Source organism: Hypanus sabinus, chromosome 28 (genome assembly GCF_030144855.1).
Source record: "Hypanus sabinus isolate sHypSab1 chromosome 28, sHypSab1.hap1, whole genome shotgun sequence".
NCBI lineage: Eukaryota > Metazoa > Chordata > Chondrichthyes > Myliobatiformes > Dasyatidae > Hypanus > Hypanus sabinus.
This window is the reverse complement of record NC_082733.1, coordinates 8,376,022-8,403,098: the sequence shown is the minus strand read 5'-3', so window position 1 is coordinate 8,403,098 and position 27,077 is coordinate 8,376,022. Positions and strand designations below refer to the sequence as shown.

General features: G+C 39.8%; 2 protein-coding genes across 6 annotated transcripts in view; one reads left to right on the top strand and one right to left on the bottom strand.

The window, feature by feature from the left end:
- The window catches only part of myo1ea (myosin IEa), a 376,197-nt gene extending 366,231 nt beyond the window's left edge, over positions 1-9,966 (top strand). For all 4 annotated transcript variants that reach the window (XM_059952573.1, XM_059952572.1, XM_059952575.1 and 1 more), the window contains one exon: positions 9,259-9,966. In XM_059952573.1, the coding sequence (XP_059808556.1) occupies positions 9,259-9,335 (77 nt within the window). In that variant the 3' untranslated portion in view covers positions 9,336-9,966. The remainder of the gene's footprint in view (positions 1-9,258) is intronic.
- Positions 9,967-14,942: 4,976 nt separating this feature from the next.
- ccnb2 (cyclin B2) overlaps positions 14,943-27,077 on the bottom strand; it is a 30,501-nt gene continuing 18,366 nt past the window's right edge. Inside the window, exons 2-9 of one of the 2 annotated variants that reach the window (XM_059952459.1) lie at positions 25,690-25,800; positions 25,392-25,616; positions 25,141-25,311; positions 19,236-19,394; positions 18,151-18,387; positions 17,868-18,011; positions 16,199-16,309; positions 14,943-16,125 (exon numbers count right to left, since the gene is read on the bottom strand). In XM_059952459.1, the coding sequence (XP_059808442.1) occupies positions 16,024-16,125; positions 16,199-16,309; positions 17,868-18,011; positions 18,151-18,387; positions 19,236-19,394; positions 25,141-25,311; positions 25,392-25,616; positions 25,690-25,800 (1,260 nt within the window). In that variant the 3' untranslated portion in view covers positions 14,943-16,023. The remainder of the gene's footprint in view (positions 16,126-16,198; positions 16,310-17,867; positions 18,012-18,150; positions 18,388-19,235; positions 19,395-25,140; positions 25,312-25,391; positions 25,617-25,689; positions 25,801-27,077) is intronic. The other variant, XM_059952460.1, reaches the window with a different exon arrangement.

Genomic DNA, 27,077 nt, shown 5'->3' with positions numbered 1-27,077 from the left:
ATCCCAGGAAGGGATTCCAGTGACGATTTCTACCTGGTTACGACGTTGGGCACTGTTCCTAGGAGAACACACTTATGACATAGAGTTCAAGGATATCAAACAACACAGCACTGATGGCTTATAACGCCTTCCACCTTCGGTAACTGAATAAGAAAAGTCTTCGTACTCTGGCACAGCAGAAGTGGGCCGGATGTCGATAACAAATTCTGAAATACAAAGAGAAACAAGGAATTGTCAAAAGTCTATGAAATCACCATGGCCAGCCCTGTGTTTCAGCGAGATGAGACCTACTGTCTATATGTCAAAGAACACTGAGGTGTGGTTCCCTCTAACCTGCACCAGAGTGTTAGAGAATCTGCATGAAGGACAACTAGGTGCAGTCAAAATGAAGAGTCTCATCCGGAACTATGTGTGGTGGCCGGGAATAATTAAACAGATTAAAGACTTGGCCAAAAGCTGTTTGGGATGCCAAAATGTTCAAAATGCACACCCATAGGCATCGTTACACCCGGAGGAGTGGCTGTTGTCACTGTGGTAAAGAGCACATCTTGACCTTGCTGGGCCTTTCATGGACTCCATGTTTCTGACTGCTATGGATGCTCATTCGAAGTGGCCGGAGGTCAAACCAGTGAAGTCAACCACCTCAGTGAAGACTGTCTCCGCTCCGAGGACTATCTTCACCAGAACAAAATGTGAGTGACAACAGACCACAATACATGTCAGCAGATTTCAGACTGTTCATGAAGAAAAATGGCATCAGACATTTCAAGTCAGCTCCTCACCAACCAGCAGCAATTGGGTTAGCTGAAAGATTTATCCAAACCTTCAAGAAGTACATTAAAGCTATGACAAGGAGGACATTTTTCTTTAGCACGAGGTGGACAACATCCTTTTTGTGTATCGGAACTCTGTTCATGCGACGACAAATCAAACACCTGCATCGCTGTTCTGAGATCTCAAGTAGACCTCCTGAATCCAGACCGCCAGGCGTAAGTACAGAATAAACGGTTCAGCCAGTTGCAAAGTAAATCAGCAAGGAGTTTCAAGGTTGGCCAAGAAGTCCCAGTGCATGACAAGTGGACACCAGTAGGATATCAACAAGAGCTGGATCACTGATGTACACAGTGGATGTTGGAGATCAGACACGGGAGCATCAGATGGACCAGATACTGGACACACCCGAGTCGATTGATCCAACAAGGTGGACACATTATAGCCACTAGACTTGCCTCTCAGTGACCATCATGTCACTGACAGCAACATGACACTGGCAGTCAAGAGCTTTGTCTTTGACAGGACAGCTGCCAAACCTGATGTCACCTCACAGGACCAGAGGTGCTGTCAGTGCCCCCGAAAGGAATGAATCTTTAGTATAGGGAAGCTAGTTATGGACCATTATTGTGGCAGCATGCTTATTTGGAATATGGCTTGTAAAAGGGAAATTGAATGTTTTGTATGTATATAGTTTTATATTACATTGATCTAAAGGGTAATTGTAATGTAAGGATATATTCCTCTAATACTACGTATGGATGGTTTCTATACATGTGCATCGGACCCTCTTCCACTCTTTCACTGCAATGTGAATACTCCAGTTAGGGCCATCTCTCATGTGCATGTTTTTATTTAATTGATATGTAGTTGCAAAGACACAGCAAGATCCACCCCTCATTCCAAACTCCACCAAGTAAAGGCCCAGAGCCATCACTCACTCCTGATACGATAAGCCTTTCAATCTCAGAATCATTCTCTTGAACCTCCTTTCTTAATTAAGGGGCCCAAAATTTCACACAGTACTCCAGGTGAGGCTTCACCAGTGCCTTATAAAGCCTCAGCATTACAAACTTGCTTTTATATTCTAGTCCTCTCAAAATGAATGCTAACATTGCATTTGCCCTCCTTACTACCTATTCAACTTGCAAATGAACCTTTAGAGAATCCTGCACGAGGACTTCCAATTCCCTTTGCACCTCAGATTTTTGAGTTTTCTCTGCACTTAGGAAATAGTCCACACTTTTACTCCTTCTTCCCATACACTTCCCAACACTGTACTCTTAGCTACTACCTCTTTACCCTTTCTCTTAACCTAAGTCCTTCTACAGCCTCCCTGTTTTCTCATCATGACTTGCCCCTCCACCTACCTTTGTATTGTCTGCAAACTTGGCCACAGAGCCATCAATTCCATCATTCAAATCATTGGCTTATAACATAAAGCAAAGTGGTCCCAACACTGACCCCCACTGAGTAACACTAGTCTGTGGCAGCCAATCAGAAAATAATCCCTTTATTCCCCCTTCTTCCTGCCAAACAACCAATGCTCTCTCTGTGCTACTATCTTTCCTGTAATACCATGTTGTATTTGTTATTTTGTTAAGTAGCCTCGTGTGCATCGCCTTGTCAAAGGCCTTTCAAGCACACAACATCCACCAATTCTCCTTTGTCTACCCTGCATGTTATTTCCTCAAAGAATTCTAACAGGTTTGTCAGGCAAGATTTTCCCTTAATCGTGCTGACTTTGGTCTATTTTTTCTCGCACCTCCAAGTAGCTAGAAACCCCATCCTTAACAATCAACTGCAACACCTTCCCAACCAGCCCCTGAGGGGAAGAAGTCACCAAAGATTCCTAGAATGCTCTCTACGGTAGAAATTTACAACTACTTGCATTACCATCTGGACAGGATCGGAATAAGGTGCAAAATGTTGCAAACCCAGTCAGCTCCGTCATGGGCACTAGCAATGAGGACATCTTCAAAAGGTGATTCCTTAAAAAGGTGGCATCCATCATCAAGGATCCCCATCACCCAAGACATGGCCTCCTCTCATTGCCACCATCAGGGAAAAGGTGGGGTCTCAAGATGGCGCTTATGGAGTGAAGCAGCTTTAGGCTTTGCTCCAAACCTTTTACCTTTCTTTAACCTACAAACACCCCCTAATTGATCTTTTTATACCTATTCTAAAGGGGTTTAAACATATGAAACTTTTTTCAACTGTTTGAATCATTTTCAACTCACTGAAATGTCTAAAGCAAAGGAATCGAAACAGACGAAAGAACCGATAACTTTAGAAGCAATTGCGAATCTTATAGACGATAGACTTGCAAAACTTGAGAGTAAATTAACCGCAGGGATGGGCATGTTTGATGAAATGTTTAAGGCACTTGATGCAAAATTTCAAGTACTTACACTGGAGTCACAAAAACAACAAGCAAGTATTTTAGCTCTTGAAGAAGCCGCTCGTAAGAAAGATCTTATAATAGAAACTTTGCAACAACAGCAAACTTCGACTTCTCAACAATTGGATTGTTATAAGTCCAAGATTATTGATCTTGAAAATCGCTCTCGAAGACAAAATCTTCGATTAATCGGGATTCCAGAAAAATTTGAGAATGGCGATCTTACTGTTTTTTTCTCCAAATTTTTAATGGATGTCTTTGGCTCAGAAGTACTGGATTCCCCTCCAATAATCGACCGTGCACATAGCGTCTCTCGTTTTCATTCAGATTCAAGCTTGAAACCGCGACAAATAATTCTCCGGATCCACTATCCTCATACCAAAGAGCGTTTGATTCGGGCTGCTCGGAAAAAGGGTATGATCAGCTTTCATGATTTTAAATTTCGTATTCTGGAAAACTACAGTCCTGAAGTTTTAAGGCCAAGAATGGCTTTTAAATCGGTTATGTCGGAAATTCATTAGAAAGGCTACAAGCAAGCGTTGCTATTTCCAGCACATTTGAGAGTTTCTCTCGAAGACGGAACTTATCGGCTGTTTAAATCTCCAGCGGATGCTCAAAGTTTTCTGGAAGAATAACATTTTATCGGCTTGACTAATGTAATAATTAGTATACAAGATTTGGATCATTTAAAAAATGATGTTTATTTTAATGTATGGCTTACATGTATTTTCTATACATGGTAGAAGTTCGTTATTTTTTCATATTATTAATCTGTTAGCTTTGAAAATAATCTACTAAGATTTTTTTTTCAAGTTTGTATACACTTTTTTATATTTTAACATTTAAATATTAAGATTTTTATAAAAAAAAACAAAATGTCGTTTCTTCTTCCCGAAAGGCTTTAGTACCTGAAATGTCACATCCATTTTGATGTGTTTGAAGAAGTTTCAAACTTTCTTTTAAAACACTAATTCAGTATTATTCATTTATGGGTTTTATTTTTTTATAAATACTTTTGTTTTATATATATAATAATAATTTTATATTTTAGTTTTTGTTATCTCAACCCTTTCTTATAATATGGCTGGTTCGTATCTTCTATTCAATTTTTTTTTTTGTTGGAGTTGCCGGCTTGAGACATGGGGGTAATTTTAGTGTTAGATTGCTTGCTTGCCTCTTTTTGGCTTTTTTCCTGGGGTTTTGAGGGTGGAGGGAGGGGGATTTTTCTTTTTTCTTTTCCTTTTGCTTGCTTTTTGTTTAGTTTCATTTCATGGGCTCATATGAAACTACAAAAATGGTTGCAGTGCCGTGGCTTCCGGTTTCTCCTTGAACTCACTTCCTTCTTCCGGATTCATGAGTTTATCTTTTTTTCAACCGTATGTGTTAATTGTAATAAATATTGTCAATATGGATAGGGTTATTAATTTTGTTTCTTGGAATACTAATGGTTTAAATCATCTGATTAAACAGAAAAAAATATTCAAAGTATTCCATAGAATGAATGCTAATGTTATCTTTGTACAAGAGACTCATGTAAGGAAGGTGGATAGTCAACGCTTTTTTAGGTTTTGGAAAGGCCAGCAATATCACGCGAATTCTCAAGCCAAAGAGGCGTTTCCATTTTTATAGATTCTTCAACCTCTTTTATACATCATGAAACAATCTCAGACCCACAAGGTAGATTTTTGCTTATCACTGGTCTACTTTTTAATCAAAAAGTTGTTCTGGTCAATGTTTATGCTCCAAATACTGATTGTCCGGAATTTTTTAAGTGTCTATTTACATCCTTTCCCAATTTGAATCAGTACAGACTGATAATGGGTGGGGACTTTAACTGTTGTTTAAACCCTTTGGTGGATAGATCCAAGCCCACCCAAGTTCTTCCGAATAAATCGGCTTCTCTTATCAATTCCTTTATGACTGATTCAGCAATTTTTGAAATTTGGCGTTTTCTACACCCCACTGACAAAGAGTTTTCATACTTTTTTCATGTTTATCACAATTACTCAAGAATTGATTACTTTTTCATTGATCACCGTTTGCTTACAGATGTTATCGATTGTAAATATGACTCTATTACCATTTCTGATCATGCACCTTTGAAGTTATCTATTAAGATAATGGACTCATTTACTAATGTTAAATCTTGGAGGTTTAACTATTTTATTGCAGGACTCAGACTTTGTTAATTTTATCAAACAACAAATTGATTTGTTTTTCTCAACAAATTCTACAGCAGAGATCTCTAGTGGAATTTTATGGGACACCTTTAAAGCCTTTATTTGTGGGCAGATTATTTCATACTCTGCTGGAGTTAGGAAACGAACTAATTCTAAAATATTAACATTGGTTGATAAAATCAAAGCAATTGATAAAATTTATTCAGTGACTCCTAGCAAAGAACTCTATAAAGAAAGAGTGGAACTCCAATGGAACATAATTTGTTATTATCCTCTTAGATTGAAAATCAGTTATTTAAAATCTAGAACTCAGTTTTATGTGTATGGAGATAAGTCTGGTAAATTATTGGCTGATCAATTGAAAACTGCTTCGGCTAAACGACAGATTACTAGGATTCATAAACAAGATGGTACTCTAACGATCGACCATAAAGAGATAAATGAAGCCTTTCAAGATTTTTATAATTCCTTATATCAATCAGAATTTGCTGAGGATTCTTCTATAATAAATGAATTTTTAAGGAAATTGAATATTCCAAAATTAACAGTAGAGGATAATGTATTTTTAGATACACCTATCATGGAAACTGAAATAAAAAAGGCTATTTTTTCAATGAATTCCAGTAAAGCTTCTGGTCCAGATGGTTATTCTGCAGAATTTTTAAAATCTTTTTCCTCTATACTTTCTCCTTGGCTTTGTAAAATTTTTAAAGATGCATTAATTATAGGCAAATTGCCACAATCTTTTTATGAAGCTTCTATTTCTTTAATTCTTAAAAAAGATAAAGACCCTATTGAGTGTGCATCCTATCGGCCTATATCCTTGTTGAACACAGATTTTAAAATTTTTAGTAAAATTTTGGCTACTAGATTAGAAAATATATTACCTCGAATCATTTCTGAAGATCAGACTGGATTTATTAAAAATCGCTATTCATCTTTTAACATTAGAAAATTAATAAATATTATTTACACTTCCTCACCCAAAATACCAGAATGTGTCATTTCTTTAGATGCTGAAAAAGCATTTGATAGAGTTGAATGGCCATATTTATTTAATACAATGCAGCATTTTAATTTCAGTTCAAAATTTATATCATGGATTAAATTAATATACCATAAACCCTTGGCTTCGATTTTTACCAATAATCAAAGATCTCCTTTTTTTTCAGTTATTCCGTGGTACAAGGCAAGGTTGTCCTTTAAGTCCTTTACTATTTGACATCACTGTAGAACCTTTGGCTATAGCTATTCGTGAATCACCTAATATTTTTGGTATCACTCATGGGGAGGGGACGTATAAGTTATCATTATATGCTGACGATTTGTTACTATACATATTTGACCATGAAAGATCTATTCCTGCTATTTTGTCTTTGTTTGCTCAGTTTAGTAACTTTTCTGGTTATAAATTGAATTTTAACAAGAGTGAACTAATTCCATTAAATATGCAAGTTTCAATTTATAAACATTTACCATTTAAGGTTGTTACAGATTATTTTATTTATTTAGGTATTAAAATTACTAAAAAACATAAAGATTTATTTAAAGCTAACTTTTTACCCTTAATTGACCAGATTAAGCAACTTGCTACCAGGTGGTCTCCACTATCTTTGTCATTGGTTGGTAGAATTAATGCTATTAAGATTATGGTATTACCCAAATTTTTATATTTATTTCAAGCATTATCAATTTTTATCCCTAAATCTTTTTTTGATATTATTGACTCCAAAATATCTTCTTATCTTTGGCAGAATAAAATTCCTAGACTAGGCAAAAAATATTTACAGAAGCCTAAGAAGGAAGGTGGTTTGGCTTTGCCAAACTTGAGATTTTATTATTGGGCAGTTAATATACGATATTTAATATTTTGGACACAAGAATTGACTACAGCTGCCTGCCCACAATGGGTAAATTTGGAATGTAAATCTGTACAAGACTTTTCGTTGTTTTCAATCTTAGGATCTTCACCTCCTTTTTCTTTATCTAAATTGAATAAACATATAACTAATCCTATAGTCAAATACACATTGCGAATCTGGTTTCAATTTCGTAAATTTTTTGGTTTGAATAAGTTTATTCTATCATGCCCTATAGTATCTAATTATTTTTTTCGGCCTTCCTTTATGGATCAAACTTTTTTTTAATGGAAAACAAAAGGTATAACATATTTTCGTGATTTGTTTTTAGATGATAGCGTTACTTCCTTTGAACAGTTATCTAATAAATATAATTTACCTAAAACTCATTTTTTTAGATATTTGCAAGTTAGAAATTTTTTGTATAATGTGTTACAGTCTTTTCCGAAACTAGGTCCATTGGACATTACGGAAAGAATTTTAGCTCTGAATCCTTGTCAAAAGGGTTTAGTAGCTGTCATTTATAATATGATTATGAATATACAGCCAGATGTATCAGAAAAAATTAGGAAGGAATGGGAAGAAGAACTTCATTGTCTTATATCCATTGAGCAAATGGGAGAAAATGTTACTATTAGTTAATTCATCCTCTATTTGTGCTAAACATGTTCTAATACAATTTAAGGTTGTACATAGAGCTCATATGTCTAAGGATAAACTTGCTCGATTTTATTCTTATGTTAATTCAACCTGTGACGGATGTCATTCTGATGTTGCCTCATTAATCCATATGTTTTGGTCTTGTCCTTGTTTACAAAATTACTGGAAAGATATTTTCAGTATTATTCCAAGAGTTCTGAATATTAATATCCAACCGCATCCTTTTACTGCAATATTTGGTTTACCAATGATGGATAATAGTTATCTATCCTCTTCATCTCGACGAATGATTGCATTTGTTATACTAACGGCTAGAAGATCTATTCTATTGAGTTGGAAAGAAATTAATCCTCCAACTGTATTTTCAGTGGTTTTCTCAAACCATTTCTTGTTTGAGCTTAGAAAAAATTAGAAGTGTTGTTTTTGACCCTTTTGAAGAAACTTGGAGACCATTTATTCAACATTTTCATATGAGTTGAATTGTCTTTTCCTAAACCTTACTTATATTATCCTTAATTATTTGGATGGAGGTTCGGAGTTATTGGCACTACTGTATATGTACGTAATATTATTCAATGGCCCATGTTGGTTAGTGGGTTTTTTTTTTCTCTTTTTTTTTGGGGTCTTTTTTTTTCTTTTTAGTTTTTTGTTCATCAATGTTACGAGTTTGGGAGGTTATATAGTTTTATTATTATATATCTGAATGTCTATTTAAACTATTAATTATGTACTCTCAAACACTTTGTATTCATGTTTCATTTATGTTTGTTTAAAATTAATAAAAAGATTTAAAAAGAAAAGAAAGGGAAAAGGTACAGGAGCCTGAAGAACAGCTTCTTCCCTCCACTGAATGGACAATGAACCCATGTACACTACCTCACTATGATTTTCTTTATTTCACTCTTTTTGCACAACGTATTTTGTTTAAGTTTATATATTTGTTATTGTAATTTGTAGTTTTTTTAATTATGTATTGCACTGTACTACTGCTACAAAACAAATTTCACGACCTATGCCAGTGATAACAAACCTGAGTCTGGTTCTTAAACTCTGGGATCTGGCTAATATTTATCACTCAGCTAATCACAGAGAGAAACACCAACTGGTTATTTAATAGTTGTCTGTTTGTGGGCTCTTGCTGTTGGTCAGAGAAGTGCAAGCTTCATTGCAGATACATGATAGTATGGTGAGAGCTTAGCCCCAGAGTGCAGCTTCATGCAACAGTTATCTTTTTTTTTTGTGTCAGCTCTCTAGCAGAATCAGGAATTAGAAAGGTATAAATGCCAAGCTTATGCATACACAATCTGACCTTGTGAGAGACACTTTCTTTTGATACAAGGTCCTGGTCTATTTGTATGTACTGACGTTCTGACTCTTTTCATCATAGATCCCTCAGGATGGTGGATCGGACGACTGCGGGGGAAGCAAGGATTGTTCCCCAACAATTATGTTGCCAAGATATAAAGCTGTCATTATTAGAATATACAGAGAAACCAAATGAAGTACAGTATATCACAGTCAGCAATCCTACAGTGACAAGGACTGTATATGGTTGTAAATGTATGAATCTGCACAAATCTGTAGTCTGGAGCTACACTCGCATTAGAACTGAAGGATCTGTAATTTATTGTATTTATACATTTTCCCCTCTATAAGATGTAGTGTAGAAGAATATTGCATAAAATACCTGAGTAAAGGATTCTTAATTTTGCTTTGTCTATTCACCAAATAGTTTTACTCTTTTATAATTTTAGTAATCTGCTATTTCTTCAGTAAGTTCTGAGTTGGGACAGACACTGAACTTGGCTGCTGACTCATGTACGAGGAATGTTTGCTGCACTTAAATGCCCAACAGAATGGGATGATTTGTTTTGAAAATAATTTAAAGCTATCAAATTTTCTAGCAGGGTCCTCAGGAGTACCGTAGGCTGCATTGGTGACCAATATATATAAACAAAGCAATTGTATTTTAGTGCCTTATTACATAAATGTGGCTGGTCCATATTAAATACTGTATTGATGTAAAGTTGAGGTTAGAGAAATGTTTCACTTTCCCCATTTTATTGTGTTAACCCAATTCAAAGACTCGTCTATACACATACTCCACTGCACTGATTTTTTTGCTGTTAGAACCTGGAAACATTGTCAGATCTTCACTTTGCATTTTCTCTTTGGCCACCCTGTTAACTTTATAGATTTATATGTACAAACTCTTAAAATGTAGAATTGATAAATAAACAATATATCCAAAACAAACAATTATGATGAACTGTTTGACCCTGTTCAAGGTGGGAAAATTGGTTTAATACTCATTTTCTGCATTTCTGTTATAGATAATTACACAACAGAAGCACATTGCCCAAAGCTGTTTTAATCCTCCCCTGCCACCAACATTACAGAACCACATGCAGTATTCAAAGAAATTGTTTTCAAGATGTACAGCTGGGCTGAGAGGTAGCAGGTGGAAGGTCAACCCAGAGAAATTTGTAAGGTTGAATTTGAAGGCAGAATGGGGTCCACAGCCATAGATCTCACAAAGTTGCCAGACAAGTTGATAGAGCTGTTAGATGGTACGTTGGCCTTCATTTGTCAGGGGAATTGATCTTAAGAGCCACAAGATAAAGTTGCAAATCTCTAAAGCCTTTGTTGGACCACATTTGAAATATTGCATTCACTTCATTATAGCAAGGATGTGGAAACGTAAAGGGTGCAGAGATTTACCAGGATGCTGCTCGGATTGAAGTATGTTTGATGGGAAAGATGAGTGAGCTAGGGAACACCAGGATGCTGCTCGGATTGGAGTATGTTTGATGGGAAAGATGAGTGAGCTAGGGAACACCAGGATACTGCTCGGATTGGAGTATGTTTGATGGGAAAGATGAGTGAGCTAGGGAACACCAGAATACTGCTCGGATTGGAGTATGTTTGATGGGAAAGATGAGTGAGCTAGGGAACACCAGGATACTGCTCGGATTGGAGTATGTTTGATGGGAAAGATGAGTGAGCTAGGGAACACCAGGATGCTGCTCGGATTGGAGTATGTTTGATGGGAAAGATGAGTGAGCTAGGGAACACCAGGATACTGCTCGGATTGGAGTATGTTTGATGGGAAAGATGAGTGAGCTAGGGAACACCAGGATGCTGCTCGGATTGGAGTATGTTTGATGGGAAAGATGAGTGAGCTAGGGAACAAAGGAGGATGAGGTGACTTTATAGAGGTGTACAAGATGCTAAGATCAATAGGATAGACAGAGACATTTTCCCCAGGGCAGAGACAGTGATGAGTGAGTGTAAAGCTCTAGTGCGGGTGGTGATAGAAGCAGCTACAGGAGGGGCATTTAAGAACTTCATAAATAGACACTGATGATTTTTTTTTTAAACTGGAGGGGTATGTGAGAGGGAAGTGTTAGATTGATCTTGGAAAAGGTTAAAGGCCCAGCACACATTGTGGGCAAAGGACCTGCATGGGCTGTAATGTTTTAGAATGAAACAGTAGAAGCATTTGGCTTTTGAGATTTGGTCCTTGATTCCTGCTTTGGAAAGCAAGAATGACACACTGCTGCATCACACCTGTGACAAAATAGTTCACATTGTTGGGCTGACAAACTTAACGCGGTGATTTGGACAATAACTTACTACGCAAGTCATGAAAACCATCAAATGAACCCTTCTTGTATAGATTTCTACTGTTGAACCACAACTTGAAGAGCCAGTGTGTAATTGCCGATACACTAGAGAGATTTAAGAGTCCCTTTGAGATCCATGAGCAGCAGGGTCGGAATCAAAAAGTACAACTAGACCTCCAATTGCAGAAAATTTAAGTGCAGGATGTGACATCAAGTTATGCAAACTAATGGAGAGGAAGGGAAAAGAAAAAAAATGAAAAGGACAGAAACCAACCAACTTCCTTAGTCCCCTGTAGCTAGAATTGTAATGTTGCATTAAAAATAGAATTAATTGCCATTCAGCTAACAAATTGTTCATAAAAACCAAGGGGCGATTTAGAGCAAGGATCATAATCATAGACACAAACAAATCCTAGATCTAAAACAGTTGATTATGACACAAGTAATACAGTGAATTGAGACAGCATTTATTTAAGACCACTCTTAAAGAACAAAATACCTGGGATTCCCTTTGTTTATTTGGAATGCTACACCACTTATTTGGGATAGGAGACAGTTTACAAACTTTCTAACTAGCATCAGACATGTGCCCTTGGGTGGCTTTTAACCACTACACCATACTTGGTGCAATCAGTTAATTAAATAGCCATACGCCATGTGCATTTGTGCTCAAAAAGCAATGGTTGGTAAGAAATAAGCAGTAGGACATTTCAGAACTGGTATATTCACGGGTTTCAAGCATGAAATGGAGATGACAGTGAAAATGAAGTGCTTTCACTATTCCAAGTTAGAAATTACAGAAGGTATTGATAATCATCTTGAATATTACAATAAAAATGAAGATTGAGGATGCAAACTTCTAAAGCATTATATGAAGGTAGTCCATTGACTGTACGAAGTGTCTGCATTTACAAACCCCATTTCCAGAAAAGTTGGGATATTTTCCAAAATGCAATAAAAACAAAAATCTGTGATGTGTTCATTCATGTGAATCTTTATTTAACTGACAAAAGTACAAAGAAAAGATTTTCAATAGTTTTACTGACCAACTTAATTGTATTTTTTAAATATACACAAATTTAGAATTTGATGGCTGCAACACACTCAACAAAAGTTGGGACAGAGGCATGTTTACCATTGTGTTACATCACCTTTCCTTTTAATAACACTTTTTAATCATTTTGGAACTGAGGATACTAATTGTAGTACACTTGCAATTGGAAATTTTGTCCATTCTTGCTTGATATAAGACTTCAGCTGCTCAACAGTCCGTGGTCTCCGTTGTCCGATTCTCCTCTTCATGATGCGCCATACATTTTCAATAGGAGATAGATCTGGACTGGCAGCAGGCCAGTCCAGCACAAGCACTCTGTGTCTACAAAGCCACGCTGTTGTAGCCCGTGCAGAATGTGGTCTGGCATTGTCCTGCTGAAATAAGCATGGACGTCCCGGGAAGAGATGTCGCCTTGATGGCAACATATGGCTCTCTAAAATCCTAATATACACCTCAGAGTCAATGGTACCTTCACATACATGCAATTCACCCACGCCGTGGGCACTGATGCACCCCTATACCATCACAGATGCTGGCTTTTGCACCTTTCGCTGATAACAATCAGGATGGTCGTTTTCATCTTTGGCACGGAGAACTCGACGCCTGTTTTTTCTGAAAACTAGCTGAAATGTGGACTCATCTGACCACAGCACACAGTTCCAGTCTTTCAGTCCATCTGAGAACTCAGAGAACTCAACAGCATTTCTGCAAAGAGTTTATGTATAGCTTCCTCCTTGCATAATACAGTTTCAAGTTGCATTTCTGGATGCAGCAACAGACTGTGTTAAGTGACAATGGTTTTCCAAAGTACTCCCGAGCCCTGGTGGCTATAATTGTCACAGTAGCATGACGGTTTCTTAGGCAGTGCCACCTGAGGGCTCGCAGATCACGTGCATTCAACAGTGGTTTCCCACCTTGCCCTTTACACACCGAGATGTCTCTGAATTCTCTGAATCTTTTCACAATATTATGTACTGTAGATGTTGAAAGACCTAAATTCTCTACAATCTTGCATTGGGAAATGTTCCTTTTGAACTGACAATTCTCTCACGAATTTTGGCACAAAGGGGTGAGCCATGACCCATCCTTGCTTGCAAAGACTGAGCCTTTGATGGACGCTACTTTTATACCCAGTCATGATACCTCACCTGCTACCAATTAGCCTGCTTAATGAAGTCTTCCAAACCGAATATTCTGTGCACTTTTCAATCTTATTTTAACTCTGTCCCAACTTTTGTTGAGTGTGTTGCAGCCATCAAATTCTAAATTTGTGTATATTTACAAAATACAATTAAGTTGGTCAGTAAAACTATTGAAAATGTTTTCTTTGTACTTTTGTCAGTTAAATAAAGATTCACATGCATTAACACACAACAGATTTTTGTTTTTACTGCATTTTGGAAAATATCCCAACTTTTCTGGAAATGGGGTTTGTACAATTAGACAGCAGCACAATTCCTACATTCATTACTTTAAAACTTTAAAAATACCCAATAGTTGAGGTATTAGTAGTGTTCCAATTTTATATTTTTAAATATATGAACTACTGCTTAACTGAGTAACAAATTACTTTTTTTTACATCTTAACTTTCTATTGAACTCTGGCTAATTGGGGTATCTACCAAATTGGGCCAAAATGTACTGGACCCAATGTGTCCCATTTGACTCAGTGGCAAAGGATATTGGTTCACACCCATTGAGGGTGGAGATCAGATGGAGGTTTGAGGTACAAAATGAATGGATTCGTTAATTAAACATTGTCAACTGCAAACCAGCAAGTTTCTCCACGACTAAAGATTTTGAACCATTTGTGGACAGGAAGGTAGACATGAAGACGCTTTACATCTGCCGCAATACTTCATGTCCATCTATGTTCAGGGTAACAACCATCAAGGAGTTGTTAACTATCCATGGCTCTGTAATGAAAAGGTCACTGAACATTTCATTAAGATTATGCCCAGAGTCTGGATGAATGTGAACAGCTGTAATGCCATTTCCTGCCACAGTACGTAGCCATGCTCACTGGCTAACACCTAGAGCAACTTCAGGTTACTGGTGAAGCTCTGGAGCTGCAGGCAAGAACAGTTTTAGATGCCGTAGCTTTGAAGTTAAGCTAAGTACTAGTGGCAATAAATATTGCCAGTTCCAGTTAAGAACCTATTGAGAAAGAATATCTCTGGTTTCCTTTAGGCTGCTTCACATTAAGAGCATCAGTTTTACTTTGAGCGTCTTGGAGCAAGAAGGAAGGCTTTGTCGCTGGTAACAGCAGTCTCGGTGCAGTACAAGTCATTATTATATCCCAAACTCATATTTATAACTTCAAGGAAGCACTTACGTTTGGGTATCTGAGCCCGAGTTTCAGAATTCCACAACTTAAATTTTATGAAATGTTTAGTTTATTAAACTTGTTACACCAATTTGGCACAAAATGAAACTTGGATTTTATGGCTATAGAAAACAAAGCGATTATGGTACAGTATAAATCTTATATGTTCAGGCTTAATATCCAGCAATACCACAAAAATCAAATACCCAAAATTTTCACTGTAAAGCAAAAGATGAACTTGACCAACTGGCTTTGCTGATTTTCTTCCAAAATCAAATTAATTTAGTATTGATAGTGACAGAATGACCAAACTAATTGCAAAATTAAGACAGTTTGGATTAAAATCTGCACTGGATGCTTGTTTAATAGGAAAGGTGCACTAGATTCCCTTCCAACCCAGTCATAAACTGAACATTTGACGGGCCCTGCCCGTTACAAATTTCATTCTATCTGGCCCAGTTTGTCATTTCAAATTAATTCAGCTAGATAGGCAAACTGAATTCCATTCTGCACTTGTACATTGAACACTAAACACATGATGCAATTTCTGACTGGCCATATTCACCAAAACTGAATTACTACCAACATGATGAACTACTAGGCTGCAAAACTGAAATATATGGCTCTATAACCAATTCAAGTATCAAGTTCAAAACCTAAAAAATCAAGTAGCCAATATTTTACGACTGATTAAGATGCAGCCAATCTTGGCTTAGCAGTTTTTATTTAAAACATTCTACAGGTGAACACCAAAAGTGCTCCAACCATGGAAGGTATTTTAAGAGTCACCCAAGCTTAAAATTAGAAGTTTTAATTTCTTACTGAAATAATCTATACAGGAGGCACAATTTTAGACCAATAAAATATTACACATGTTTAAAGCATTAAACTCCCAATACTTTAGTTATGATCAAGTGTCATAGCCATTGGGTCCATCGCTGATGAGACTGACCATGCAGGGAAACTCTTACAAGAGCTGAAGGTATGAAGAGCTGAACATATTGGAGTGACTAAAACAGACGAAGTTCACAGAGCTTGAAGTATGCACCTGATGCACGACAGTTCACATTTCTGAACAGAGTAAAATAGCAGCAATCCGTTAACAGTCTCCAAAAGTGCAAAAAGAAAGTGTGTCCATTCCGATGGCTACAATAGAGAAGCAGCAAGCTCTTTGATCATTGGTGACTTTAGTTGAGGAATTGTGCTTATTTTCAGCAGTTTCACACTTGCATATTTGTTCTTTATAGCCTAAGATGGAAACAAAGATCATTACATTCAGGAAGATGCTCCATTTAAAAATATCAATTAGGTTTGTACTTACAACATGTTTGGTGAGCCCTTCATTCACTCTAACCACGTTCTTGGCCATGTGTTTCATAGTCGAAAGCAAGGATTCCTCCGAGTAGCCAGTGTAGTACTGTTGAACTGGAGTCTAAACAAGTACAATCTAGATGTTAAAATTTATTAACTTAGATAGTCCAGGCCTCTTCAATATTGTAGCAGTGACAAACTAATTCCAAGAGACTAGACAGGAAACTCCCATCTCTAGATAGGTAGCTCAAATTCTACTGTGGCAAGTGGGAGTAAAGTACTAGATTTTATAAAAGCTATGGTCCCCACTCTTCAAGGTCTCCTTAACCCACTGTGAAATCTTCAAGCAGCCACTGTTGCCAATACCCCATGTAAAATGGCACCCCTAATGGGAACCATTTGGTTAGATCAAATTCAAACTACAGGGAAAGGTGTTAAGGCCAATTAAAGATCAATTCTCCAAAAATAATTAAGGCATGGAAAGAAAAGGAAATAGTACTTCAGGCCTTCCACTGAAGGCCCTGGATTGACAAGTCTGTGGCATTTAAGCATTCACTCAAATGCAAATCCATGGGAATACAACTGTAGATACAGACATTAAAACATGTTAAAACCCACCCACTTACGAGGAAATCTGAAGATGCTGGAAATTCAAGCAACATACACACAAAATGCTGGTGGAACGCAGCAGGTCAGGCAGCATCTATAGGGAGAAGCACTGGCGACGTTTCGGGCCGAGACCCTTCATCAGGACTAAATGAAAGGTAGTAAGAGATTTGAAAGTAGGAGGGAGAGGGGGAAATCTGAAATGATTAGAGAAGACAAGAGGGGGTGGGGTGAAGTTAAGAGCTGGAAAGGAGATGGGCAAAAGGGATACAGAGCTGGAGAAGGGAAAGGATTATGGGACGAGAGGCCTAGGGAGAAGAAAGGGGAAGGGGAGCCCCAGAGAGATGGAGAACAGGCAAAGAGTGATTGTGAGAGCGGCAGAGAGAGAAAAAAGGAGGGAATAAATAAGGGATGGGGTAAGAAAGGGAGGAGGGGCATCAATAGAAGTTAGAGAAATCAATATTCATGCCATCAGGTTGGAGGCTACCCAGATGGAATACAAGGTGGTGTTCCTCTGACCTGAGTGTGGCATATCAGAATGGGAATGGGACGTGGAATTAAAATGTGTGGCCACTGGGAGATCCTGCTTTCTCTGACGGACAGAGCATAGGTGTTCAGTGACACAGTCTCCCAGTCTGCATCAGGTCTATCCATGGCTGCCTCTACTGTCAAGATGAAGCCACCCTCCTCGCCTTCTTACCCCATCCCTTATTTATTACCCACCCTTTCTCCCCTCTCTGCCCATCACTCTTTGCCTGCTCTCCATCTCCCTCTGGTGCTCCCCTCCCCCCTTCTTTCTCCCTAGGCCTCCCGTCCCATGATCCTTTCCCTTCTCCAGCTCTGTATCCCTTTCGCCAATCACCTTTCCAGCTCTCAGCTTAACCCCTCCCCCTCTGGTCTTCCCCTATCATTTCAGATTTCCCCCTCTCCTACTTTCAAATCTCTTACTATCTGTTCTTTCAGTTAGTCCTGACGAAGGGTCTCGGCCCGAAACATCAACAGTGCTTCTTCCTATAGATGCTGCCTGGCCTGCTGCGTTCCGCTAGCATTTTGTGTGTGTTACTTAAACTTACCCATTTACTTTGATCCAGGACTTTGAGAGCAAGGCAAAGAGCAGCTGCAGCAATTTCAGAAGGATAGATGTGCACCATACTGTAGTCTATAACTGTCAGCTCCATCAGATATTTGGCAAGGGTGTGTTTTTCAGCATCAACCTGCTTATCAGAATAAAAACACTTAAAGCAGTGGCTTCTCCAAACCGAAGATTGTGAAATGATGATCAAATTAAAATTAGGTCCAAAATCTGGTGCTGAGATGGTGTTTGTAGCCAAGTCGGACACCAGCTGCTGTACTTACATTAGCAGCCTTTGAAGCACGCCTCAAGAAATGCAGAGGAAGTGGACGGCCCAAATTAAACTCAAGCTCTTTGAGAATGAGGATTTCCATTTGTCTGATTTGGGCCTTGGTGTATGCATTGTCTGTGATGTAAACAAAGTCTCCAACAGTAGGTGAATACATCTCCTCGTACTTGGACGCTAGCAGCATGGCAGTCACAGCAACTAACTGGAGCTTCTTCCGAGAAACTGGCTGGCTCTGAAAAGATGGATGGCCAAATATTAAGGTCAGGAAGAACTCCAAATCAGACAGATTCAACAGGCTTCTTTTAGCATTCGATCTTTCTTCTAGGACAAGCTAAAGGTGTTTGTCAGAAATATGGGGTGAAGATGGAGACAACTGTCCCTGCCACTTCCATCCAGGAAACACACCACCACTCAAACCCACAAAATTAAACCCTTCAAACTTTAGTGGGGGCCTCAGCTCAGGAGGACAATGAAGACACTAGCTTAGCCTTGTGTCACTTAGATCACAGCTGATACCCTCACAATAAGTCATCGAGAGCAATGAGGACTTCTCGTGACTGAGTGTCATGGGGTGGATCCTAGACTCACTTTCATAGCCCCAAGACCACATCCAATTTAAGATCACATCTGCCAAAACAATTAGCTGCAAATCCACCCCATTAAGAGACAAGTCATACATTCAAAAATGGTATCTTAAAATCTGCAAACGCCAGCAATTCTGTCCAAAGGAGGGCTGGTACAATGGAAAGGTTAATTGCGCACAAGTGGCTTGTTAATTTATGCAGTGACAATCCATTACAGCATGGTCTTCAAACAATCACGCAGGTACACGTGCAACCTCTAACAGCAAGCTATTCAGTACGTTTAGATTTAGAGCCTATAACCATGAGTGATCAACTTCACCCCCAGTGCCCAGATGATTACCATTGGTGCTCATGTGGTTCATTTTTTCTAGTTTGGTAAGGAAAGCATCCAAACCACTTGATCAATTCACAAACCTATTTGACCCAGTGAAGTTCAGAACATGATACAAATGTACATGGCACTACAAAGCTATTCCATCTCTGTTGCAGCATTTACTTGTAGAAAACGGTCCATTATAGCCAGGGTCATGTAGAGAGTTTCTTGGAGCAGGTGGAACCTTGAATGAACTTGAACTAGCCAGTCAACCAGGATGGCCCGCATGCGTTCGTTTATTTCTTGCCCCTCGAGGTAATGAGGTCTGATTGTTTGCTGCATCTGCCATGAAGGAAAATGACAAGAATTATGCAAAACCAAGCACCGAGGGAGATGGAAATCAAATGCATATGCCAGCCAACATTTGAAACAATAGCTCGTACTGCAAGTGGTCTTTATGATTGTAATGTGGCTTTCCGCTGGTAGCCGCCACCCCATTTCCTCGCTGGGTTTGACCGGGGAGGGAAACAGGCAGGATTCAGTAGAAGGTACTCGATGATGGTTGGATAACGACTACAATTGACAACCAGCAGCGTGAGAATATTGATACAAGTACCATGTTAGGGTAGCCTCGGTGTCCCAATGGGGTGGCTGCCTCAGAAAGAGAGTGGGCACTGCATCATTCTCAGTAGTAGTTGCAGGGATCTGTGTGGAACCGTAATCAAGTGAACTGCTTCACCCTTGATTGTTGAAGAGGCTGCACTTCATCCAGACAGATTTCCATCTCTTGAATGCTGCAGAAGGCAGCAGGTTTTAGTGAACTCAGACTCAAGCTAACCTGGGATTCTCAATAGACAATAGATGCAGAAGTAGACCATTCGGCCCTTCGAGCCTGCACCACCATTTTGAGATCATGGCTGATCAACTACTATCAATACCCAGTTCCTGCCTTGTCCCCATATCCCTTGATTCCCCTATCCATAAGATACCTATCTAGCTCCTTCTTGAAAGCATCCAGAGAATTGGCCTCCACTACTTTCTGAGACAGTGCATTCCAGACCCCCACAACTCTCTGGGAGAAGAAGTTTTTCCTTAACTCTGTCCTAAATGGCCTACCCCTTATTCACAAACCATGCCCTCTGGTACTGAACTCTCCCAGCATCTGGAACATATTTCCTGCCTCTATCTTGTCCAATCCCTTAATAATCTTATATGTCTCAATCAGATCCCCTCTCAATCTCCTTAATTCCAGAGTGTACAAGCCCAGTCTCTCTAACCTCTCTGCGTAAGACAGTCCAGACATCCCAGGAATTAACCTCGTGAATCTACGCTGCACTTCCTCTACAGCCAGGATGTCCTTCCTTAACCCTGGAGACCAAAACTGTACACAATACTCCAAGTGTGGTCTCACCAGGGCCCTGTACAAATGCAAGAGGATTTCCTTGCTCTTGTACTCAATTCCCTTTGTAATAAAGGACAACATTCCATTAGCCTTCTTCACTGCCTGCTGCACTTGCTCATTCACCTTCACTGACTGATGAACAAGGACTCCTAGATCTCTTTGTATTTCTCCCTTACCTAACTGTACACTGTTCAGATAATAATCTGCCCTCCTGTTCTTACTCCCAAAGTGGATAACCTCACATTTAGTCACATTAAACGTTATCTGCCAAGTATCTGCCCACTCACCCAGCCTATCCAAGTCACCCAGAATTCTCCTAACATCCTCATCACATGTCACACTGCCACCCAGCTTAGTATCATCAGCAAATTTGCTGATGTTATTCTCAATGCCTTCACCTTAATCGTTGACGTAAATTGTAAACAGCTGTGGTCCCAATACTGAGCCCTGTGGCACCCCACTAGTCACCACCTACCATTCTGAGAAACACCCATTCACTGCTACCCTTTGCTTTCTATCTGCCAACCGGTTTTCTATCCATGTCAATATCTTCCCCCCAATGCCATGAGCTCTGATTTTACCCACCAATCTCCTATGTGGGACCTTTTCAAATGCCTTCTGAAAATCGAGGTACACTACATCCACTGGATCTCCCTTGTCTAACTTCCTGGTTACATCCTCGAAAAACTCCAATAGATTAGTCAAGCATGATTTGCCCTTGGTAAATCCATGCTGGCTCGGCCCAATCCTATCACTGCTATCTAGATATGCCACTATTTCATCTTTAATAATGGACTCTAGCATCTTTCCCACTACTGATGTTAGGCTGACAGGTCGATAGTTCTCCTGCATTGATATCCTGAGCAGATGGAATGGACCCAACACATGCATGGTAAAACTCATACCAGGTTCCCTCTTTCAGAGAGGAGTTTAGGTATTCCAACCTGTCCATATTGTTCACACCAGGCTCCCCAATCCTCCATCTGTAGCCTTACTTTCCTGCAACTGCCATGCATCAGCTGGGGTTAACACTCCTGCACTCCAAATCTAGTTCCTTCGATCACTTCTTTCACCTGTATCTTGGCCATTTTCCCTCTATGGTCCTGATGCAGGTCATAACCCGATACCATTGACCACCCTTTCCCCTGCCACCGTCGCGGCTGATCTGCAGAGTTCTTTCGCTAGCTTGGCCCTTGCTCCAGATCTCAGCATCTACCATTCATCTCCAGCTTATCATCTCTATCTACTTCAACTTTGACTTGAAATGTGTTCCACGCCTGGGATTAAATCCTCACCTCTCAGTTCAAGGACTTCAATCAAAAGCTGGAATAAGATTCAGGCAGGGAGTCATGGTAAAGCTAGGAATAGTTGAACAAAACTGATTCTAAATTTCTAATTGATTGTCAGCACTCAATGCATGAGACAACACTGATTAATCCGATCAAAAGATCTGCTTTGGGCACAACACCCATGAATTTAAAGCCAATTTAACAGGTTGACCAAGAGGTGCATGTTGCTCTCCAACACACCAGCTTGGATGTTTATTCAGCTTCTCCTGTACCCCACTCCACAGAAACCTTGCCCATATCCTGTGTTGGCCAGTTCTCTACTTGAGATCTCAGACAAGTGAGTGATGAGCTACCCTTCTTCCAGCAGGCCAGGTGGGTAACCTGTCTGAGGAAAAGCATCTATCATGTTAGTCTGTTATACTTGGACTCCCTGTGGCAGGCAAGTAGAAATCAAATCTGAGGTGTTGATTGCAAGATGGCTGGGCTTTCTAGCCTTTAGTAAGATTGAAAGTGTGGATAGGCTATAAATGCAATCAGTTGGATGGGTTCATGTATTTTCTTTAATGCAAGTATCTAGAACAGGCTTGGAGCATGGATCAGTACATGGAATTATGTTGTGACCTTGGTTGTCAAGGATAGGGCTGGCTGGTGTTCTAGGGTTTAGACGGTTCAAAAGGATAGGAGGGAGGCAAGGGTATTGCTGATCAGAGGCAGTGTCACAGTGTAGACCAGGAGGACATCCTGGTAGGATTGTCTATGTAGGTGGACGTCAAACAGGAAGGGAGCTCGCACTCAATTGGGAGTAATCCATAGGCAGCACAATAGTATTAAGACATTGAACAGCAGACAAGCAAGCAGATTTTGGAAAGGTATAAAGACAAAGGCTAAAGTCAAAGGTGACTTCAACTTCCCTAATATAATTGGCACCTCCTTCATGAAAAAGGCATAGATGGAGCATAGTTATGTCCCAAAAGAATGTGAACAGTATGTGGTCAGGCCATACAAAGTACTAGGTAATAAACCTGGTCAGGTGGCAGATTTGTGGGAGAGCATTTCAGAAACAGTGACCATAACTACTTGGCCCTTTGCACAGCCATGGACAAAGATAAGTGCAGATGGAATGGAAAAAAACATTCAGTTGTATTAGGCAAGAACAAGGGAGCACAGACTGGAAAAGCACTCCCCAAAAAATAAATAAAACCATAAAAATATTTGTAGGTTGCAAAGGAAAGGCTGGTAGGGTGAAGGAACCATAGTTGATAAGAGATGGAGCATTTAGTCAAAATGGAGGAAGCACAGGTTTAGGACTCAAGAGTTACAAGGTAGTCAGGAAGGACCTTAAGGGACTTGGAGTTAGAAGGGGATGTGGAAAGGCCTTGGAAAGTGGGTTTAGGGAAAACCAAGGTACTCAACATATAAATGAATAACGGGAATGATTAGAGGGAGGGCAGGAATGCTCAGCAATAACAGGGAAACTTGCCTGGAGCAGAGGAGATAGGTGAGGTCTTACTGAAAGCATTCACAGTCAGAAGGACTTTGATGGACAAGGCCAGCATCATTGAAGAGACAACGTTTGAAAAGCATGAGGATAGACATGATTTAATCAAAGTAAATTTGATTATCAAAGCATCTATGTGTCACTATATACAACACCCCAAGTCCATTTTCTTATGGGCATACTCAGTAAATCCATAACAGAATCAATGAAAGACCACACTAACTGGGCATTCAGCCCAAGTGCAAAAGACATCAAACTGTGCAAATACACAAGGAAAAGAAAGAATAATAAATAGGCATTAAATAGAGAACATGAGATGAAGCATCCTTGAAAGCAAGTTACTACAGGAAGTGATGCAAAACTTCTGGAGTACTGACCATTTTCATATCCTCACTAGCCACAGAAGTAGTACCACAGTTTTTGGAATATGGCGAATGTTATTCCATTGTTCAAGGTTATAGGGATAACCCTGATGTTCTGCAGGCATCTATTCTGTGACCCGTTTGTGATTTTTATTAACGAATTGGAGGGGGAAATTGAAGGATGGGTTAGTAATTTCATAGATTACACAAAGGTTGGTGACAGCAGGACACAGACAGGTTAGAGTTCAATCCAGAAAATTGTCAAATGTTGAACGTGAGGAAAAATTTAATGGCAGGATTCTTAGCAGTGCAGAGGAAGAGAGGGATCTTGGGGCCCCAGATCCATAGATCCCTCAAAGTTACCATGCCCTGGCAGCATTTGGTGTGTTGACCAATATTAATCAGGGGACTGTGTTCAAGAACCACAAGGTAATGCTTTCAGCTTGATGAAAGTATCTAGACTACACTTTAGACCACAATTTATTGAGTTCCATTTATGTCACTAAAGGATGTGGAAGCATTAGGAAGGGTGCAGAGGATATTTACCAGTGCTGTTTGAATTATGACAGAAGATTCTTTTTCCTTTGGAGCAAAGCAGGACATAAGGAGACTTGACACAAAGCATTAAAGATGCATAGATCGGATGGAAAGTCAGCACACTTTTCGCCCCCCCCACCAGTGCTGCATTGACTAATACTCAAGACATCTTAATTGGAGGTATGCTTAGAGATGTCAGGAGGTAGGTATATTTTTAGGTAAGGTGTAAAGATAAGTGGCTGGAATGCACTGCCAGGGGTGGTAGTAGAATGAAGAGGCTGTTACGTTACGGACATTTAAGGGACTCTTACCCTGTGCAATTCATTGCCATGGATGGTTATAGAGGCCAAGTCACTGAGTATATTTAAAGTAGAGGTTAATCGCTAGGGCATTAAAAGTTACAGGGAGAAGGCAGGAGAACTGGATTGAGAGGTGTTAAGAGTGATTTTTGAATTTAGGTCATTACATTTAGCAAATGGCTTTGGCTACCAGTCTTTTGTTCCTTGATAATGTATTGTTGATTCAGTTTGGGACAATACATTCCTAAAAGCTGTGGATCCCAGTCCAGGCACTGCTGGCATCTGTGAGATGGATGCGAAGCAGAAGGTGTGAAGTTTGTATGTAGCTTCAAAAGAAAGCATTGTCTATACTTTGTAAATATGGAATTGTCCTTCGCATTTAGCAAATAAATATCAAGTCCCACGTTGGGCCAGCAGACCTTTCCACTGAAAGCGTCTCCATATGATGCTTGCTGTACCTTGTTTTGTCGAATAAAGAAGCAGCTTTGTATCTACCAGTAACTCTCTCCGGCAATTTCATTCACGCAACAAGAGGGATAATAAATCAGCCATGATGGAATGCCAGAGCAGACAGCAGCTAATTTAGCTCCCATGTCTTTTCAAGATGACATCTTCACCCAACCAAGTCAGGATCACATTTCCATTGATTCAATTCTTATTAAATTCAGAAGAGAACTTGCTTATCATTGGCATCTACTAACCTCAAGTTGGTGCAAGTATTTGTAAATGTCCTTAATATATTGACTGCACAGCTGAGGATTACCACCATCTTCAGCATCAATATCTTCTATTTCCAGTAGCGTGCCAGAAAAAGCCTGGCAGAGGTCTTCCTCCTTCATTGACACATCCATAGGCGTTGGAGAGAGAGGGACCTTTAAAAGAAAATAGAAATGGAAGCAAGGGACAGCTTAGCTTTTATTGAAGAGAGAGAAATAAAGGACATTTCTCATACCTCAGGAATTGGCTCCTGAACACACGATGTCACTTCTTGAACTACTGGTCTCAACTGCTGAACAGCAGGTTTTAAGATATTATTGTGCAAAATATTGTCTTTTGGTTTGGATACCAGCTTGGACGCCACAGGTTTGGATACCGGTTTGGACGCCACAGGTTTGGATACCGGTTTGGACGCCACAGGTTTGGATACCGGTTTGGACAGCTTCATATTGTTAGCTCTCTGCAAAACAAAAAGACAAAGTTAACATCTGAATGAACTGCCAGTGTCACGTTCTGTTGAAAGGACACTTTACCTGCTTAGCTCCCCGAGTTACAACGTAATTGGCCAGATCCCCCAAAGCAGGCCGGCAGGATGCCCCAGTCAGATTAGACGCTGGTTCCATGTTTTCCAAGTTTTGAAGAGCCTAACATTAAAAAAAATACAAGAGTTTAAAATGGAGACCAGTTTTCCCTACCCTTCCCCAATTTAGATCAATGGTCAAAACTAAACAAATCAAACTGTGGATGCTGGAACCCAGGTTAGTATTTGTGGAAAGGTTTATGATGAAAACACAACCAATAGCATCGAGGCATTTCTACTACAGTGAAGTACTCTGCTTTTTAATAACTGTCTATTGGTTTTCAATTAGAAAGTACTGCAGAAGAATGCCAATAGCCAGTTAGTCTCCTGCCGCCCCCCCCCCCCCCAATTCTAGTCAAGGAAGGATAGTAGAGGCTGAGGTGGGAATGTGTGTGTGTGTGGGGAGGTGGGGGAGGAAGACCCAGGGCTCATGGTGACTTGACAAATTGATTATACTGATTAAGAGCCCCAAATTTACCTTTAGATTCAAACTAGAACTGTAAACAGCTGTGTAACCCAAGTGCCGTAGGTGTCTATGGATCAGGGCAAACTTTCAAAACTAGTTGGAAATCAGCAACATTGGTAAGTATGGAACCAGACCTGATGAACATTGAAAACCTACAGCACAATACAGGCCCACTAGCCCACAATGCTGTGCCAAACATGTACTTACTTTAGGAATTACCTAGGGCTACCCATATACTTGTACCTATCCAGGAGTCTCTTAAAAGACCCTATTGTATCCACCTCCACCACCATCACCGGCAGCCCATTCCATGAACTCACCGTTGGTGGCATCCGTCGGTCTCGTGAGACCATGGATCTGTGCCTGGAGTTTCCAGGGCACAGGCCTTGGCAGGGTTGTATGGGAGACCGGCAGTTGCCCAAGCTGCAGGCCTTCCCCTCTCCATGCCACCGATGTGGTCCAAGGGAAGGGCACTAGGCACCATGCAGTTTGGCACCGGTGATGTCGCAGAGCAATGGGGTACAAACACGCTGCCTCAGCTGAGGCTCGAACCAGTGACCTTCAGGTTACTAGTCTGATGCCTTGCCCACTAGGCCACACGCCAACACAGAACTCACCACTCTCTGCGTAAAAAGAAACTTACTCCTGACATCTCCTCTGTACCTACTTCCAAGCATCTTAAAACTGTGCCCTCCCATGTTATGCTTAATAGCAGAATTACTCCCTAGAGGAACATCAGCAAACCTAGTTACAGATAAGTGACTAAAAACCAGATGTTAAATACCCAAACTGCAGAATCAGGTTTATTATCACCGGCACGTGTCCTGAAATTTGTTAATTTAGCAGCAGCGGTTCAATGCAACGCATAATCCAGC